General features: G+C 36.4%; 1 protein-coding gene across 6 annotated transcripts in view; it reads left to right on the top strand.

Moving 5' to 3' along the window:
• The first annotated feature begins 394 nt into the window (after positions 1-394).
• Positions 395-20,858, top strand: part of KIF27 (kinesin family member 27) — an 85,489-nt gene continuing 65,025 nt past the window's right edge. For 4 of the 6 annotated variants that reach the window (XM_065879251.1, XM_065879254.1, XM_065879253.1 and 1 more), the window contains exons 1-4: positions 395-692; positions 7,046-7,246; positions 10,282-11,225; positions 15,997-16,140. In XM_065879251.1, the coding sequence (XP_065735323.1) occupies positions 395-692; positions 7,046-7,246; positions 10,282-11,225; positions 15,997-16,140 (1,587 nt within the window). Of the gene's footprint in view, positions 693-7,045; positions 7,247-10,281; positions 11,226-15,996; positions 16,141-20,858 lie in introns of those variants that run through there. The other 2 variants (XM_065879255.1, XM_065879256.1) reach the window with 1 other exon arrangement.

Here is a 20,858-nt window from a genome sequence, read left to right on the forward strand (position 1 = left end):
GATTAATGAGCTGGGAAACATATTACCACTATAGAAAGAATGGCATAATGGAATCCCATGCACTTATCACTTTGCTTCATCATTTACCAACTCAAGGCTCCCATCCCCTAGATTATTTTGCAGCAAATCCAGACATCATATCACTTCATCTATAAATTATAGGTATACTTTTTCAAGACAGATTTACTCTTTGTAGCTATCTTATATTAGAACAAAACCTGCTTTAATTGACTTTGCTTTAGAAGTTGCTTAGTTTATTAGGATAGAGAAGTCAATAACTAAATTTTGTTTTTATTTTGATACACAGGAGTCCAGATCTTACGTAAAATGGATGTTTCTCACGCTAGATACTGAATATTAAGTAGAAAATCTGTTTAGTAAAATCTAAGCTGCCATGGAAGAAATACCAGTGAAAGTTGCTGTAAGAATTAGACCTCTGCTGTGCAAAGAAGTTCTTCATAATTATCAAGCTTGTGTGAGAGTTATTCCAAACACCCAACAAGTTATCATTGGGAGAGATAGAGTCTTTACTTTTGATTTTGTTTTTGGCAAAAATTCCACTCAAGATGAAGTTTATAATACCTGTATAAAGCCACTAGTGTTGTCACTCATTGAGGGCTATAACGCAACTGTTTTTGCCTATGGACAGACTGGATCTGGGAAGACATACACCATTGGAGGAGGCCATGTTGGTAAGATTCTCATACGCTTTTACTTTTATTTCAGACAGTAGAAAGAAGCTGAAATACCACAGTGCCTGACACATAGTAGATGCTCAGCATATTAACTGAATGAAATAATCAATAGAATAACAGATGTGTTCATAAGATCATCATCTTTGAAAGATTTGCTTTAAATATTGAAGTTTCATTAAACTATTTATGATTATATTTGCTTGAGGAAAGACATTTAAGACAATGTTCAGTATTCAGCCTTTTGCTGTTTTTCCCCAGTTTTGAGATATAATTGACATGCAACATTGTATTAGTCCAAAGTATACAGCATAATAGTTTGATATATCTATATATTGCAAAATGATTACCACAGTAAGTTCAGTTAACATCAGTCACCTCAGTTACATTTTTCTTCTTGTGATGAGAACTTTTAAGTTCTACTCCCTTAACAATTTTCACAGCTTGGTCACATACTTACAGCTATATTGTTTTTTTTTAAGAGGCCATGAATACAATTTTAATTCCTTAAGGGAAAAGGTTATTAAAGTTATCTATTGTCCTAAAATATTTTAGCTAAAATACTTCATACCAAAAGAAACAGATCGCCATTAGGAAGAGTTTTTGATGTTTTTTTCTGCTAGTTTAAAAAAAAGTAATGTTCATTGTAAAAAGAATTGCAAGTGATGCTTAAGAAATCTAATTAAACTAATGAAAGCTCCTCTCATTCCCAGGAAATAACAGTTTGATGTATACATTCAGAGTCCTCTAGACATTTTTCTAGGTATATTACAAGTATTCACACATGTAGTTTTTTGGGGTTTTTTGTTGTTAGTTTGATGAGGTCTTTCATACCTGTGATTCTGTAACTTTCTTTTTGCATTTAACGATATAAAATATCATTTCATTTCTTTCCATTTGGGTCATAGAATTTCACCTCATTTTTTTTGGCTGTACATATAATGTTCCATAGTTTGAATGGATCATAATTCACCCATTCCGGTATTAATGGACAGGATTAATGGTTGGTTTTGATTTTTACTGTTATAAAAAGTTACAGTGTATATATCTTTATACATTTAACTTTGCATCCATTTGTTAGTATTTCTGTAGAATAGATTCCTAGAAGTAGATTTGTTGAGTAATGGGTATGCACATTTAAAATGTGGATAGATACTGACAAATTATCCAAAAGGGTGTACCAGTTTATATCCTGCCACCAATATGTGAAAGCCATTTATTTGCTCATATCCTTGCCAGTTACTGGAAATCAGAAATCCAAAAATTTTTTTTCACTATCTGATAAGTGAAAAATTGCACTTTGTTGTTTGAAGTTACATTTCTTGGTGTATTTGTGAAAATAGCATTTTTGATTTCCCAGGCTATCTGTAAGACACCAATTCTGGGTCAGTCATCTGCTGTTTGATTATTGACCATGCAAATAATGTAGTTTTTTTACCCAATAAATAATTTATTGAGCTTTTGCAGTGGCTAGAGTACCATGCTAGGCACTGTGGTAGATGAAATCTCTTATTTTTCAATATGATGCTTATTTAAATTACTGTTCATTTCCCTGCTTTTCAGAACCTTGGATTTACCAACTTTTACCAGGTGTAATCTTCTCTAAAAACTTTCATTTGCATACTCTTTTTTTTTTTTTTTTTTTTTTTTTTTTGCGGTACGCGGGCCTTTCACTGTTGTGGCCTCTCCCGTTGCGGAGCACAGGCTCGGGACGCGCAGGCTCAGCGGCCATGGCTCATGGGCCCAGCCGCTCCGCGGCATGTGGGATCTTCCCGGACCGGGGCACGAATCCGTGTCCCCTGCATCAGCAGGCGGACTCTCAACCACTGTGCCACCAGGAAAGCCCTGCATACTCTTTAAATAGTGTATAAGAGCTAAATGATGGCTATTAAAGTATAAAACTTTACAGTTTTTCTCTCTGAAATAGTCTTTCAGGAATATAAGAGTGACAGTGAAAATGGGATCTTTAGGTTACCAGAATACATTTTGAAGGTTTATTTGTAAATATTATTTGTAATTCAGCTTTTTTTTTTTTTTTTTTTTTAAATCTTTTGAGTTACTCTGCTTTGTTATCTGTTGAAGTGGGAAATGAATGAGCTATTCTGATCAGCCTCATATTCTGGCTAATCTAGAATGCATATATTCAATATATGCTGGAGTTTATAGATAGTACTATTGGCTAGTTCCTGGAAGCTCTCCAAAAGGAATTTTCACTTTCTCTTGTACTGGAAAAACCTGCAGCTTCCCGTATTTGCTACATGATGGCAATCAAAGGCGGTCCAAGTTAGTAAGGTTCAGGTTTTCAGGATGTTTGTTGCCAAAAATCTGAACATTGGTAATCTTCAACTTGGAAGCAAGTTGTTTTTAAGGTTCATTTGTAAGCCACCTTTTTGTAGCTTGGAATATATTTTCCATGGAACAATGCTAAAAATGGTGGGCAGGTTTCTAAATCAGCCTACAGAAACTTATTTAACTTTAAGTCCAATTTATTCTTTTACTTATTCTAAATTTTACCTTGTATATTATTTTTACTATTTTAAAAATTGTGGTTAAATAAATAAATATAAAACAAAATTTACCATTTTAACCATTTTTAAGAGTACAGTTCTGTGACATTAAGTATATTCACAGTGTTTTGTAACCATCACTGCTCTTTCCAAAACTTTTCATCTCCCCAAATAGAAACTTTGTACCCATTAAGCAATAACTGTCCCCCCCCCCCCCCCGCCATCCCCTGGTAACCTCGAATTTACTTTCTTTGACTGTAAGTTTGCCTCTTCTAGATATTTCATAGAAGTGGAATCATACAGTATTTGTCCTCCTATGTCTGGCTTCTGTACTTAGCAGACTGTATCTAAGGATATCCTACATGTTGTAGCATGTATTGGAACTTCATTCCTTTTTATGACTGAATGATTTTCCATTGTATGTATAAGTCATCTTTTGTTTATCCGTTCATCTGTTGATGGACACTTGAATTGTATTCCCCTTTAGGCTATTGGGACTAATGCTGCTCTGAACATTGGTGTACAAATACCTGAGTCTCTTGTATGCATTTCTGTTCATTCATGTTATTGTGTTAATCTGTGTTCTGCGTTGTGCAAGTGATGGAGGAGAAGAGGCAGTAATGGAGAAGAGGCATAGAGATGTTCCCTTCCTCATTCCTGGATTGAGGTCTTGGCTTGGGCAGAACTGGTCTTTCTGTACCTCTCTTCTGCACACGTCCTTTGTTGCCATTAGACCCTGGCTTGCTCCCCTGTCTCTTTCTTATGCCTGTTTACCCTCAAACTACCTGTACCTTTCCATCCCAGAAATCTCAAAACATGCTTTTTGGCTAAATGTGAAGAAATACGACACAAATAATTTTTTTAAAGGGTTCTTGCTAACATAAATGAGTTGCATTCCAATGATTGGGATTCTCCCCAGACCATAATAAATGATCTAAAGAGAGATATTTTAGGTACTACCTCTACCTATTTTTGAACTTCACTGGTGCCACTTATGCCTATTGCATTCCTGGGGTTTTCAATAAATATTTTCTTATTAACTCTTTTATTTTTGCCTTAAACTGTTATATAACTATCATTTAGTTTTTTTCATTGTCATGTCATTTGATTGTAAGCTGTTTTTGTGCTGCTTGCAATTCTATACAGTATATTTAGTTTATTTTTAAGTTATTTATATTTAAAACTTTTATTTTTAGACTATATATATTTATTTCTAAAGGTAAAAATTCAGATATTACAGCCATAAGATAAAAGTAAAAGTTTTCCTTTCTTTTCTCTCCCTGTTCTAACTCCCCAGAGGTAACCACCATTTTTTGTGAATTTTTTCAAAAATATTCTTTGCATAGATATGTATGTTTTCTTTTATGCAAATGAATTTGCTCTCCAGTTGCTTTTTTTTTTTTTTTTTTTTGCGGTACGCGGGCCTCTCACTGTTGTGGCCTCTCCCGTTGCGGAGCACAGGCTCCGGACGCACAGGCCAGCGGCCATGGTTCACGGGCCCAGCTGCTCTGCGGCATGTGGGATCCTCCCGGACCGGGGCACGAACCCGTGTCCCCTGCATCGGCAGGCGGACTCTCAACCACTGCGCCATCAGGGAAGCCCTGCAGTTGCTTTTTTTAACTTTATGGATCTTAGACATCTGTTTAACAATAGGTGCATGGTATACCATTGTTAACCATTCTCCTACTAATGGATTTATTAGTGTTTGGAATTTTTCATCAATTACAGGAAATTGTTACTGATCCTTATACAGCACCTTTGGGTATGTGTATATGTATGCCTTTAGGACTATATCTGAGTCAAAGGGTGATCACGTTTCAACTTTTGATACTATTTATACTAATGTTTCTCCAAAAAAGCTGTGCTGGTTAACATTGTCATAGTATTCTAGAGGACCAGTTTGCTCACCTTGAGGAAATGGGGCATTATCAAATTTAAAAATCATTGCTCACATGACATTTTAAACAGTGAATAGTCATAAACAGTGATCACAGTTTTTCCTTAATTACATTGATGTTCACAATTACATTGTGAATACAGTTTTTCATCAATTACAATGATGTGATCTTTAATAGTATTTTAGTGTTAATAATTGAGAGAATGCTGGGTAAATCAGTCTTTACTGTATCTTAAAATAATTAGTTACATTTCTCACTTCCCCTCTGTTTTACCCACTCTCGCTGCCATCCAACCACCCCACTTCTCTCTGCTCCTCTTTGCAGCAGAACCTTGAAGGTATTATCTGTGACTTGTGGTGTCAGTTCTCCTCTCGGTCTTTCTTACACTCACTCCGTTCAGACTTTCACCTCCACTACCACTGACACTGCAATTGTCGAGATATCACAAATGACCTTCACTTACTAAATTTAGTGGTCAATTCTCATCAAACCGGCCTTTCAGCAAACTTGATGCATGCTCTCCACTTGGTTTCCAGGCCACCACGTTCTTGGTTTCCTCCTACTTAACTGGTCACTCATGCTCTCTTGCTGGTTCCTGATAAGTGAACCAACAAATGATGAAGTGCCCAGGGCTCAATCTTTGGTGTTCTTCTCTTCTGACTCTCAACTTTTCCCCTTGGTCTCATCCAGCCCTACGATGTTAAATACCATCTATATGTAGCTTCCAGTTTTTTACCTCCAGTCCAGATGACTGTCTTGTACTCTAGTCTCATATATCCAACTGTCTATTCAACCTTCCCAACTGTATCCCTAATAGATACCTCAAACTTAATAGGTCAAAAAATGAACTTCTGACATTTTCCCCTTAAACCAACTCAACACACACTCTTCCCTATATCAGTTGATGGCAACTCCACTGGCTCAAGGCAAAATATTGGAGTCATCCTTGACTCATCACTTTCTGTCACATTCCATATCCAATCTGTCAGGGAATCTTAATGGCTCTCCCTTCAACATAAATCCAGAACCTGGTCACTTCTCACCTTTCTCTGCTGCCAAGCTTATGTCACCGTCATGTCCACCTCTCCCCCGAACCCTCTAGACTCCTGGATTAGTGCACTGGTCTCCTAAGTGGTCTCCCCACTTCTGCCCCTACCCTTCTATGACTGAGGCAAAACGCAGCAGACAGAGTGGTCTCTTTTAAATCCCAAGTTACTGCTCTGCTCCAGTGGCTCTCATCTCACCCAGAATAAGACCTAAAATCTATCGTGGTCTACAAGGACCTGCATGGTCTTGTTTCTGTCACCTCTCTGACCTCATGCCCTGCTCCTCTCCCCTTGCTCCATCTGCTCCAACTACAATGGCCTCCTTGTTTATGGATCACACCATTTTAGCACCTTTGCGCTTGCTGTTCTGGGACATTCAGATACCTACATGGCTCCTCTGCCACCTCTTTCAAGTTTCTGCTCAAAGGTCAGCTTCTCCGTGATGCCCACCCATCATGACTTTCCTATTTAAAGTTACAAGCACCTCCCATCAAATACACTTACAGTCCCCCTTACCTTGCCCTATTTTTTTCTCCAGGCATACTTAATGCCTTTTAATATACTATATAATTCACTTATTGTTTTTAGCTGTTGTCTGTCTCTCCTAGTACAGTTCCTTAAGGGCAGGGATCTTTTCCTTGTTTTGTTCACTGATGGTTCCCAGTGTCCTAGAATACTGCCTGGCACACAGTAGGTACTATATAAATATTTAATGAATGCATGAATGAAGTTTGAGTAAGAGCATGCATGTGAAAATTTTCACTTCTGAACTTTATAGAAAAAAAATGTTTTCTTTTTCTATTTTAAAATTTTATAATAGAAATTTGAGAAAATAAATTTATTGATTGTAGCTTTTCTTATATCTTAAATTTCAGATGTGCTTTCTTTCTCTAAATTTTCAGCTTCAGTTGTGGAGGGTCAAAAAGGTATCATTCCTCGTGCTATCCAAGAAATATTTCAAAACATCTCTGAAAATCTTAGCATTGACTCTAAGATAAAAGTATCTTATATAGAAGTATACAAGGAAGACCTAAGAGATCTTCTAGAATTGGAGACATCTATGAAGGATCTTCACATCCGAGAAGATGAAAAGGGAAACACAGGTAAAGAAGCCTACTTAATTGGTAGTCTTCATTAGCAAATGAATATGGTTTAATTCAGTTTCTGGATATTTTCCAAGGATTCTTTAAAAACAGACATAGAAACAAAATGCATTTGTTTTTGCTTTTAAATTGAATAGCTTATTGATTACCAGTAGCAGTTAACGCACCCAGGTGAAAAGTAGAAGTTCAGAGTGGTTGGTAAGATGAAGTTATTAAGGTGTAATTCCAAATACAGGTGACCCTTGAACAACATGGTGGGGAGGGTGGCAATTAGGGGTGCCGACCCTCTGCGCAGTCAAAAACCCAAGTATAATTTACAGTCATCCTTCTGTATCCACTGCCTCAGCGGATTCAACTAACCTCAGATTGTGTAGTACTGTAGTATTTACTATTGGAAAAAATCCACATGTAAGTGGACCTGCACAGTTCAAACCCGTGTTGTTCAAGGATCAACTGTATTTATTTCCTATAATTGCCACCTCCCCCGCCCCTGGGCTGATCTTAAGAAAGGGTGACATAGGCTAAAATAATTTTTGTACTTTTTTTTCTCCCAGAGTTACCCTGAGGTTGGGGATGGCTTCTCCCTTTGGTGTTCATCCAAGTTGATCCAAGAACTCTCCTTTCTTCCTTTCTGATTTTTGTCCCAGCACACCTATTGCTTCCTCTTTTTTTTTTTTTTTTTAAATTTAGAGTTTATGTGTTTGCTCCTTCATACTGACATTTACTCATCCTTTGTTGTGCTTCTCAACGTCTGACGTTCTGTGCTGTCAACCTGTTAATCTCATTAAACATCTATTTGTTTGGAAATGGGAGAACGTTAGAATGGGAAGGTCAAAATACAAGTATTTTAAAGAATAACACTTTCTGATTTTCTGACTTAAAAGGTTATATGTTCAACGTAGAACATTTTGAAAATATAGTAAAGTATAAGGAAGAAAGTTAAAGATCATCTTTAATCTCAGAACTCAGAAATAACAACTTCCAATTTTGGTGTGTTTCCTTCCAGATTTCTTTTTCTACACACATCTGATTAAAAAAAAATACACTCACAACCCCAAATATTGTATGGCATCTTTTTTTTTTTTGCGGTACGTGGGCCTCTCACTGCCATGGCCTCTCCCGTTGCGGAGCACAGGCTTCGGACGCGCAGGCCCAGCGGCCATGGCTCATGGGCCCAGCTGCTCCGCAACATGTGGGATCCTCCCGGACCAGGGCATGAACTCGTGTCCCCTGCATCGGCAGGTGGACTCTCAACCACTGCGCCACCAGGGAAGCCCCTTGTTTTGTTTTTTAGAAAGAAAGCATACATAGTACTTTGTGACCTTATTAGATAATTTTGTATAGTTTATCTTTTCTGGACGAAATCCAGACGGATGCTTTGAGCTTCTGTAAAATGTAATTATTGAATGTGTTTATCTTTTATTAAAAGTTACCCAAAAAATACATGTTTATTGTAAAATAGACAGTAGGGAAGTATACACTATCACTCCTCATAAATTTAATGATGGAAATACTCCACACCTGATAGCAATCCTGCAAAAATTTTGGTAGGATGTAACAGTCTTAAGACAAATTACCATATATCTTATAAAATGTCCCAATCACAACCAAAATGCATTTGTTTGACATATTTATTGAGTTTCTCTGTATCAAGTGGTAGTTGGTATCCAACCTGGATGCTGCACAATTAACATCACCTTGGAAGCTTTTTAAGAAATACTGATTTCTGGGCCCCACTTTTCACAGGTTCTGATGAATTAGTTAAAGATGGGGCGTGGGTGTTGGCACTTTCCCTTTTATAAAGCTCCCCGGTGATTTTCAGCTGGGTTTGAGGACCATAGATAATGCTAAACTTTTAGAAAAGTTATACTATGATTTATGATTAAATTGTTATATTTTATAAACTGATAGTTTAGCACTCCCTGTTGTAGTACAGGTACATTAGAACTTTAAATGAACTGGGCTGTTAAAAAAGGTGTCATGATGGAAACAATGCAAGAAAAGTGAATATTTTTTAAAGAAACAGTGACATGACAAGATCTGATTAAAGAGGAAGCTTGGTGCTGTAATTCAAGCACAGACTTGGGAGGTTTACTGCTGTGATTCAAATCCCAAATCCACCTACTCCTTTTCAAAATATTTTTGGATATAAACAAATAACACATGTAGTAAGCTTAGGTTATTTTGGGTTCTATTCTGTTGTTAAAATAGAAACTTTTTTGCCTTTTTTGAATTGCCTTGCACTCTTATATTATGTAGGGGGAAACTGTTTTTAAAATGAATAAACAGGGCTTCCCTGGTGGTGCAGTGGTTGAGAGTCCGCCTGCTAACGTAGGGGACACAGGCTCGTGCCCTGGGCCGGGAAGATCCCACATGCCTCGGAGCAGCTGGGCCCGTGAGCCACGGTCGCTGAGCCTACGCATCCAGAGCCTGTGCTCCGCAACGGGAGAGGCCACAACACTGAGAGGCCCTAGTACAGCAAAAAAAAAAAAAAAAAAAAAAGAATAAACAACTTTATTTATATTGAAATTTTCATTTATCATTGGTTATTTACCAAAAACTTTAAACCTTAGGATGGCTTGAATATTAACGAAACTCGAAAGAAACTAATTTAATTTAATTTTAATCTACTACTGATTAATTCTTTTGAGTTATATATATAATTAATCTATTGTCTTTCAATCAGTATATTAGACTCTACAAATCAAAATACTGGAATAAAGAATTTTTCTTTTGTCATGTGTTTTAAAGAATTGAGTGTGATTCCAAAAAAACCCACAGATTGTTTAAAACATACATATATATGACATCTTTTAGAATTTAAACATCAAAATGAATGCCATCTATTAAAATAGTCCTGTTAGCAGATTATCTAAAATTATTTAATGATGTTGCTGATGTTACTTTTATTTTGAAATGCTATGAAGTTTTTTAAAGGGACTGTCTTAACTGGGCGGTATAAGCAAATGATAATTGTTGTATGGTTAATTTAACTCTACTGGATTTTGATTAAAACTTGCTGTTGCTATTTTAAGTGATTGTTGGGGCCAAGGAATGCCAGGTGGAGACTGCAGATGAAGTGATGAGTCTTCTGGAGATGGGGAATGCAGCCAGGCATACGGATACCACCCAAATGAACGAGCACTCCAGTAGGTCACATGTGATTTTCACAATCAGCCTTTGTCAAGTGGCGAAAAATAAAGAGGCAGCTGAAGATGGATTGTGGTATTCCCATCAGCATATTGTCTCAAAGTTCCACTTTGTGGATTTGGCTGGATCAGAAAGAGTAACCAAAACAGGGAATACTGGTGAACGGTTCAAAGAATCCATTCAAATCAACAGTGGCTTGCTGGCTTTAGGAAACGTAATAAGCGCTCTTGGGGACCCACGCAGGAAGAGTTCACATATTCCATACAGGGATGCTAAAATTACCCGGCTTCTGAAAGATTCCCTGGGAGGCAGTGCCAAGACCGTCATGATCACCTGTGTCAGCCCATCCTCCTTGGATTTTGACGAGTCCTTAAATTCTCTCAAATATGCCAACAGAGCACGCAACATTAGAAACAAACCCACCTTAAACTTCAGCCCTGAGTCAGACCGTATGGGCGAAATGGAATTTGAGATTAAGTTGCTTCGAGAAGCTTTGCAAAGCCAGCAGGCTAGTAGCAACCAAACTAGCCAGATCCATCGGGAGGGGACTCCTGATAAAAATAGGATCCATTCTCTTGAGGAGCAAGTTGCTCAGCTACAAGGAGAATGTTTGGGTTACCAAAATTGTTTAGAGGAAGCCTTTACCTTCCTGGTGGACTTAAAAGATTCTGTCAGACTAAACCAAAATCAGCAACACAAACTGCAGGAGTGGTTTAACGTGACCCAGGAGGTCACCTCATTCAGAGGACACCAAGGCATTGGAAACCTGGAAGAAGGACCACAGCATATTACAGTTCTCCAGCTGAAGCGAGAGCTTAAGAAATGCCAGGTACTTAGACACTACCTTTGTAAGTAACTTGTTTAAAGACTACATTTATCTGGGCAAGTAAGAGTCGTTTTGGAATTTCAGAAGTTTTTTTGGAAAGGATTATATATAAAATCTCATTTGCCTTTACTCTGTTTCTTTCTCCCTTTTCCTATTGCTTTCTCCTCATAATTCATCTCTTTCTTGGTTCCTCCTCCTTTCTTCTTCAAGTGTATTTTAATTTGTTGTATTTATTAAGTAGGCTCTTGTGGGACTGGTCATTAATTTAGAAGATGAGAAGAAACACAGTTTCAGAACAAAATTAGGTTAAATTTTATTGAGTTTTTAATCCCTCTTTAGGTCAGTGCTTCTTGAAAGAAAAAAAATGCTACCTGACTCCTTGAGTTTGGTGTTTTGATTTTTTAGACAAACAAATAAATCATCATATTTTATAATATTTAAGGATTGTAGCTATGTACATGTATACATATTGTATATATGTATATTGAGTTAAAATTACATTTTCCCACTTTTCATTTGAAAAACATTTGTTATTTAAAGATTATGTGTCACTGGGGAAATAATGGAGAATAGACATACCTAGTTCTGCTTATGTGGAGTTTGCAATCTGGTGGACAAATGGATAGTCCACCGTTTTCTTTTAAATAGGAGAAGATATAGGTAATAAGACGGCTTTCTAGTTAGAAATCTTTCCTCAATATCTATTTGTATGTATTAGAAAGAAACCTCTATTACAGAAATTCTCAAACTTTTTGCTCACAAGTTTTCTTTACTTTCTTCAAATTGAGGTTCCCTAAAGAGCTTTTGTTTGTGTGGGTTGTTATCTATTGATATTTACCATATTAGAATTAAAACAACAAATTTAAACTATTAATTCACTCAGAACTAACAATAATAACCCAATTACATGTTAATATAAAGAACATTTTTTCATTAAAAATAACTATTTTCCAAAACAAAAAAATTTAATAACAGTGGAATTACTTTATATTTTTTCAAATCTCTTTTCATGTCTGATTTAATAGAAGACAGGTGGATTTTCATATCAGTCAGCATGCAATTTGTTGCAATATGTTGTTTTAGTTGAAGTATATGAAGAAAATCCAGCCTCATCTAGATTTGTAGTTGGAAGAGAGGAATATTTTAATGACTTTTTCAGATAATTGTGCATATTCTTTGACATTATATCAGAACTCAACAAGCGGAAATTTCCTAAAGGTTACCTGCAATGTGGGATTTGAAACCATTTTGTTACATTAACATTCACTGATTTTTATCTTGTACTTTGAATGGATCTTTTATCCACACACGATTTTGAATCAACATGCATTGGACACTTGAAAAATATTTGTTTACTAAATTATGAAGATCTTTCAATGCTGACACATTTCACTATACAGTATCAAAAAAATCACATTCCTTAATATCACCACTGATCTCACCTGCAAAGTTGTTAATTACTGGAAGCTGTCAAGTTTACAGTAGCAGAAGTGTTTTCCAAAATTCTAATTTTTTTTTTTTTTTTTTTTTTTTTTGCGGTATGCGGGCCTGTCTCTGTTGTGGCCTCTCCCGTTGCGGAGCACAGGCTCCAGACGCGCAGGCTCAGCGGCCAAGGCTCACGGGCCCAGCCGCTCCGCGGCATGCGGGATCTTCCCAGACCGGGGCACGAACTCGTGTCCCCTGCATCGGCAGGCGGACTCTCAACCACTGCGCCACCAGGGAAGCCCCAAAATTCTAATTTTTGCATGAAACTTGAATTTTATCATTTGCAACAAATACTATTAGTTGTTTTCCTTGAAATGATGGTTCTGTCACACATACAAGTGTGAATAGTTTGTCTGTTGTTCTTTAGAGTAAAAATAGCACCCTATTAAAAATGTGGCTAGTTCAGCTTGCAACTCAAACAGTTGCACAAGATTTTTTGCCCCAGATAACTATCACCAGATAACTACTTTATGCATACCTCCCATTTGACACATAGAATACTAAAAAAGTGCTCATGTGTTGAGATTTAATGAAATCATGTTTATTCCTTCATCAAGATATTCTTAAGTGAAACTGGCATTTGTTGGTTTGTTTGTATTGTTAGTGCACAGCAGTGAAGAATACAGTGGCTACCACTACAGTTTGGTGACACTTTCTTTATTCATACTAGGAGCCAGCAGTTTTACATATCATTGTTTTTGCACCATCAGTACAAATGACAACATGGTGAAAAAGGCAAATATCATTTTAGTATAACTAGGAAAATGGTTTTAACCTCATGGATACCCTGAAAGGATCTAAGGTTCATGCTAAAAGATTCACTACTGAATACACTATGAGAACTGCTGCTCTTTTACAAAGCTTTGATCTTTAAATATAAGCATATAAAGTACTGCCTTTAAAATCATGGATTTTTTTTTTTTTTAAAGGCAGTAACTCTGCTCTGCCTTTTTCTTAAATAGAGCAGGCCTGGCCCTTCCTCTTTGGTATAAGAAACTGGCAGAACATTAAGTACAGGTAATAGGAAGCTTGAACTTTGTGGTACACTATAGGAGTTGGTGGTAGAAAGCATGCTTCTAAGATGACTGATTTTGGAAGCCCACAAAACCCATCTGCTTGGGGGTGAGATGGGTAGTAACCTCCTCTCTCCGTCTGTTGGAAACTCTAAATTTAAACTTGCTCTAGATTATGTACTCTAGATTATGATATCCCAAAGATATTAACAGTCTTGATGAAAAATGGTACCATGATCAGATTGTTTTGGGAAATGCTAGGTTGCAAAAAACAAACAGGTTTCTTAATCCAAAGACTTCCCAGAACTTTGAAAAGTACTGATGTATATTGTGAGTCTCCAGGTGAGAGATATAGCATTCAGTGTTTCCCAATTTAAAAAAAATGGATTCCCTTTTTTGGTCTGCAATCTTCTAGGCCTAGTAATCTATGGATACCACTGAACAGCAAATAGACAAATGATTGGTGTCATTCCTTACCCCATATGTCTCTTAAAAAATTGTTTTTTAAACTTCATTTCTGTTCTTTTTTTCTGTGAGAGAATATAGTAGTTAAGAACATGGGTAACAGACTTCCAAGGTTTGAATCCCAGCTCCTTTGTTTACTAGCTCTCTGACCTTGGACAAATACTTAATCTCTCTGTGCTTCAGTTTCCCTACCTGTAAAATGGAAACACTAATAATAAGCTCCATTTAGGGTTGCTTTGAAAGCTATTAGAGCATTATTAGTTCCCATAAAGTGATGAGAAAGATGCCTGAGCTATAGTAAGGCTTAATACACGTTAGCCTATTATGATCTCCTCTCATTTATTTCTCTTCTACCTGGGCCTAGGTTATACATATGTGGCAGCTAAGGGATTGGACTCAGTAGTTGTAGGTAGGGCCACGTACCAGGGGTTCTGTGAAGGCAGCTCATCCCCTCATAAATACCTCTTAAGTCTCTTTGTTACTTTTTTACTCCATAATTTGAACACAAGGACAGTATGTGAACATGAATATACTCAACAGATAAACACTTCTAAATAAATAATAAACAATAAAACTGTAGTTTATAAAGTATATGTAAAAATATTTAAATATGCAGCACTGGGAGAGCAGTTACATTTTAAGCTTCTCGGATGGGCAATTAATTGCCCATAGCAGAGGGTATTAACTAATGAGAATTATAGTTATATTTTATTTTAAAAACAGAAAAGTCATAAAGGTCATATAAATATATAGGGTTATAAGGACCATCAGGGTCATGCGTTCCCTCCTTATTTGGTCATTCAAAGATGCCAAGCAGAGAAAAGAAGGGACTTGCCCAAAGTCCCAAGGGAAGGCTGTAGCAAATTCAAGGCTGGCCTCAGTCCGTGGGTTCCCAGTGCAGAGGCCCATCCACCTCCACGCCACCACCTGAGAGGTAACGCACATGCTCTGGTTTTGTGAATTAAATCTTGTTTGTAAAGAGAGCACCATTTTGTAAATAGCTACTCTTTCTTCTCTTTTCCTGTGGTTTAGCGGAAAGAGCATAGGCTTCAGATCTAGAAAGGCCCTGGAGTTGACTGTCAGGAATTTGGTTTATCCATTGTGTTGTCCTGGGAAGAGGTGTTAACTCACTGAGCTTTAGTTTCTTCATGAAAAAGGAATCATGTCTATTCAGTGAGATATTTTTAAAATGCCAAGTTACAATCTAGCATAAAGCAGACCCTTGACCAATGTTAATTTTCTGTTTATTTAGTTCAAAATTTGTTTTAAAAGTATTATTTGCATGTCCCGAGTTTATTTGGAGACAGGCAAACTAAGAAAACGATACGTTTAACCATATTTCCAGACATCTTCAAAATATATCTCTTTTTAGTGAAAGGGTGCAAAATTAGCAAATGTTCTTTATTTAAACATCCAAATGCATTTAACCATACTCTATAGGTCAGTTTGGGAAATGTGACCTCTTTGATTTTTAAAAACCCACATTAAAATCTCATGGCAATTCTAGAAAACTTATAAAAATCTCATTGAATGTACTCTAGAACTTGAATAACTGGCTTCAATCTTAAAATGCAGGAAATAAAAGTAAGGAAAATCTTCCTGTCTTTGTGGTGACTAATTCTTACATTATAGCAGTAATAGGTCCTCTCAGCTGTTTCTGCCTTTCTTATAAAGAAACAAGAAACAAAGGATAAGAAAATTTTAAGAGACATCTTCAAGGTGTCATTAAACCACAGTTTTTGTGGTATTATGTGGTCTCTCCAGTACTTTCCACATTGAATCTCTCTTGTGCTTTCTTTCCCTCCCCGCAGTGTGCTCTTGCTGCTGCTGAAGTAGTATTTAATCAGAAGGACCTGGAAGTGAAGGAACTAAAGAATCAAATGCAAATGATGATGCAGGAAAGCAAAGGACATGTTATATCTTTGAAAGAAGCGCAGAAAGTGAATAGGTTGCAGGTAGAGTTTTTTAATGTACCTTGCTCTGTATATTTCATTGGAATAGTACATGACTAAATAAAATAGCATTGTAAATGATAAGTGGGAATGTTTGCAAAAATAGGTTTCAGATGGAGTTCTGAACACAAGCACCTGAAAGAGTTATTACAGTTTTCCTCCTAAATTGGTGTGAAGGGAAAACATTTTTATTGTTAGCTTGATTTATATTTCAAAAATACAAAACCTGGGGCTTCCCTGGTGGCGCAGTGGTTGGGGGTCCAAGTGCCGATGCAGGGGACGCGGGTTCGTGCCCCGGTCCGGGAAGATCCCACGTGCCGCGGAGCGGCTGGGCCCGTGGGCCATGGCGGCTGGGCCTGCGCATCCGGAGCCTGTGCTCTGCAGCGGGGGAGGACACGGCAGTGAGAGGCCCGCGTACCACAAAACAAACAAACAAACAAAAAAAACACAAAACCTTATACCCAGGAACTTAATTTGCAAATCATATTATGGTTATCCTTTCTTTATACTTTCCCTTCCGTTGTTTGCCAAAGTAATAGGCAATATGATATTGTCAAGTGTTGGAAGGTAAACACATAATTTAAACTTTTTGATTTGTTAGATTATCGTTTTATACTCCATCAGTGATTTGCTCTTTAATTTTGGCTAAATCTTTCAATTTCTCTCTCTTAGCTTTTCTGTATTAACATGGATGTGCCTGCAGAGTAACATGGTATGTCCCTAAATATTATACTCCCTGGCTATGAACCCTACCACCCCCCCAAACAGTTCATTTCATTTAAAGACTTTAGCTTCCTATCAAGGAGTAACTACTGCTCTGAGTAATAATCTGATTCAGGACAAATTAGACTTTGATTTTGACATTATTTTTGTTTTCTTTTTTAACCCTTCTAATTCTGTAATAATTTAAAAACATAAAACATATATAAAATAATATGTGTTGTTCAGTGATTTATCACAAAGAGAACAGCTGGGTAGCCACCAGCAGTTCAAGAAATAGCACACTGCCAGCCCCTCGGAAGCCCTTAGTCTCTCCTCGGAGAGAGCTGCTCTCCTAATTTTCATAATGATAATTTCCTTGCTTTGCTTTGTGGTTTTACTATGTATCCTTGAACACTACAGTTTAGTTTTTGGAATTTTTATAAATTTAATCATTCAATATATATTCTTTAGTATCTGGTTGCTTTTATTGAACATTTTATCTGTTCTGATTCATCCACGTTGTGTGTAGCTGTAGCTTGATTAGTTTATAGCTGTACAGGATTTCATTGTATGAATATACCACAATTTATTTTTCTGTTCTACTGTTGATAGACATTTTTTTCTATGAATTTTCTTAAACATGTCTCCTGGTGCACACGCACACACATTTCTTTTGGATTTGTGCCTAGGAGTTGAATTGCTAGGTCATAGGGTAGGCGAATCTTCAACTTTAGTAAATGATACCAAACTTGTTTTCCAGTTTAAACTTGCAACAGCACTGTATGAGCATTTCTGCTGCTCCACTTGCTTGCCAGCATTTGTTATTGTAAAGTTTTAAATCTTAGGCAGTCTGGTCGGTATATAATATTATTTTACTGTGGTTTTAATTTGTACTTCCCCGATGACTAGTGAAATTGAGCACTTCTTCATGTTTTTTTGCTATTTGGATACCTTCTTTTGTGAAATGCTCATTCAAGTTTCTTGCTTGCTTTCCTATTGGACTGAGTCTTTCTATATTATCTTCTAGGAGCTTTATTGTTTTGCCTTTTACATTTTGCTGTACAGTTCTCCTGAAATTGATTTTTGCATATGGGGTAAAGTAAAGGTCAAATTTCAATTTTTTTCCATATAGATATCCATTTGTTCCAGCGTCACTTTTTGAAAAGACCATCTTTTCACCACTGTCTTTGTCATAAATCAAGGTTCATTCATGCATGTATCTGTTGTATATTTCTGGGACTTCTGTTGTATCTCATTGGTTTTTCTGTCTTTGGACCAATGTCACATTTCTTATTTATTGCAGGTTCCTAATAAGTCTAGATATTCTATAGAGCAAGGCCTCTGCTCTGTTTCCCTCCTCCCCAAGAATGTCTTGGTTGCTCCATATAAATTTTAGAATCAGCTTTTCAAGGACCACAAAAAAACCCCCAAAAAACAAAACTTTTTTGTGATTTTGGTTGGGATTGCATTAAATCTATAAGATACATTTGGAAAGAGTTAACATCTTTTGATCATGAGTCTTTTCACTAACCCATGAACATGGTATATTCCTCCATTTACTCATGTTTTCTTTGGTTTTTCTCAATAATGACTTTTTTGTGTGTATGTAGAAGTATTGCACATTTTTTGTTAGATTCATTCCCAGGTACTTTATTTTTTTATGTGACTATAAATGGAATCTTTTCAGATTTTCATTTTTTGTTGGTATGTGTAACTGTATTGATTTGTGTATGTTGATAGCTTATACCCAGCAACCTGATTAAATTCATTTTTTAATTCTGATATTTTATGTAAATTCTTTAGGATTTTCATTTATAGTTATGTCATCTGCAAATGAAGACATTTTTATTTCTTCCTTTATGATCCTTATACCTTCTGTTTTTTTTTTTTAACCTTACTTCATTGACTGACATCTTTAATACAGTGTTGAATACAAGTGTTGATGCCAAGCATCCTTGTCTTGTTTCCAACTGCTGAAGAAAAGCTTTCACTGTTTCACTATTAAGTATCATGTTTGCTGTAGATTTTTTTTTTTTTTTTTTTATACTTTTTGGCTGCATTGTGCAGTATGCGGAACTTCCCCGACCAGGATCAACCTGTGCCCCCTGCAGTGGAAGTGTGGAGTCTTAACTGCTGGACCACCAGGGAAGTCCCGATATATATATATTTTTAATTTATCCTTTATCAAACCAAGGAAAATTTCTTTGCTGAGAATTTTTATTATGAATGGATATTAAATTTTATCAAATGATTTTTCTTTATCATGATTTCCTCCCTTTATCCTGTTAATGTGGTGAATTATATTGATTTTTCTAATTTTTAAACCAATCTTATATTCCTGGAATAAACCTTTCTTTGGGTCATGATGTATTGTGTTGGGGGTCCCCAAGACCACCCTCAGGTTGGATGATGCACCAGGAGGACTCAGCATATAGTTGTGCTCATGGCTAAGATTTATTACTATGAAAGGAGAGCAAAGGGAACGGGGACATAGAGTGAAGTCCAGGAGAAACCAGGCACAAGCTTCCAAGAGTTGTCTCCCGGTGGTCACCCGCATGTGCTTAATTCCCCCAGCAAAGCCTGTGACAACTCACGTGAAATGTTGTCTACCAAGGAAACTCAGTAGAGACTCAGGTTTTATTGAGGGCTGGTAATGAAGGCATTCTCTGCCCAGCATGTACCAAAATTCCAGACTACCAGAAGGAAAGCAGGTGTTCAACATAAACCACCTTGTCTGTACAAACACTTTGAGCACAGTGAGCCACTCTTACCAGTTAGGGTGTTGGGAACCCTCTTAGGATCCAAGTTCCCAGACACCAGCCAATGGACAACCTCTTAAGCAGGTCTTTCAAAGGATAGCAGTCAGGTCTGCTGTGTTAACTGTTTTCTACAAGTGTCCTTGATTTGGTTTGTGATTATTTTGTTTAGGATTTTAGCATCTCTATTCATGTGTGAGATTAGCCTATATTTTCCTTTTTCAAAATATTCTTGTTAGATATTGTAACAGATTAGGTTGTCCTAATAATATAGGTTAGGTAGCATTCCTTCTCTTTCTATACTTTGGAAGAATATGTGAAAAATTAGTGTTATTTCTTTCTTAAATGTTTGGTTGAATTCACCTGAAAAACATTTGGGACTGGAACATTTCTTTGTGGAATGTTTTATTATGAATTCAATCATATTTTCTTTTTGCCCCCCTTTTGATAAGGTTTATTTGTCTAAGAATCTAACAACTGTGTCTAAGTTTTCATATTTATTGGCATAAGTTTGTAATAGTCTCTTATCTCTTTAATGTTTTTAGACGTGTGATGATATCCCCCTTTTCATTCCTGGTTATTTGTGCCTTCTCTCTTTTTTTTTTTTCTTGATCAACTTCACCAGGGGTTTATCAATTTTATTAGTCTCTTCAGAGAAGAAATTCTTGACTTTGTTGATCTTCTCTAGTATATGTTTATTTATTATTTAATTAATTTCTACCCTTATCTTTATTATTTAATTTTTTCTGCTTTTTTGGGGGATAGGATCCTATGCTATCTTCCTAAATTCTTTAGATGGATGCTTAGTTCATTGATTTTTAGCCTTCCTATATATTTTTAGCCTTCTATAATATGTGCATTTAAATTTATATGTTTCCTCCTAAGCTTATTTTTACCTGCATTTCACATTTGCCTCAAAATATTTCCTAATTTTTATTGTGACTTTTTTCTTTGACCTATGGGTTGTATAGTTACTTTATTTACAACACATGGAGAATTTCTTTTTATTAACTTTTAGCTTAGTTGCATTTATTAATTTTTAGCTTAATTGTATGATTTCAGTTCTTTGGGTTGAAAATTGCTTTACGGCTTAGCATAAGGCCAGTTTTTGTAGATACTACAGAAGTGTTTGAAAAGAATGTGTATTCTGCAATCATTGGGTACTCTTAATCCTGTTTATCCTGTTATTCAAATCTATATTTTTACTCACTTTTTGGGGGTCTTTTTGTCATATCAGTGATTTAGAGTGATGTTAAAATCTCC

This window comes from Phocoena phocoena, chromosome 6, assembly GCF_963924675.1.
Source record: "Phocoena phocoena chromosome 6, mPhoPho1.1, whole genome shotgun sequence".
NCBI classification, from domain to species: domain Eukaryota; kingdom Metazoa; phylum Chordata; class Mammalia; order Artiodactyla; family Phocoenidae; genus Phocoena; species Phocoena phocoena.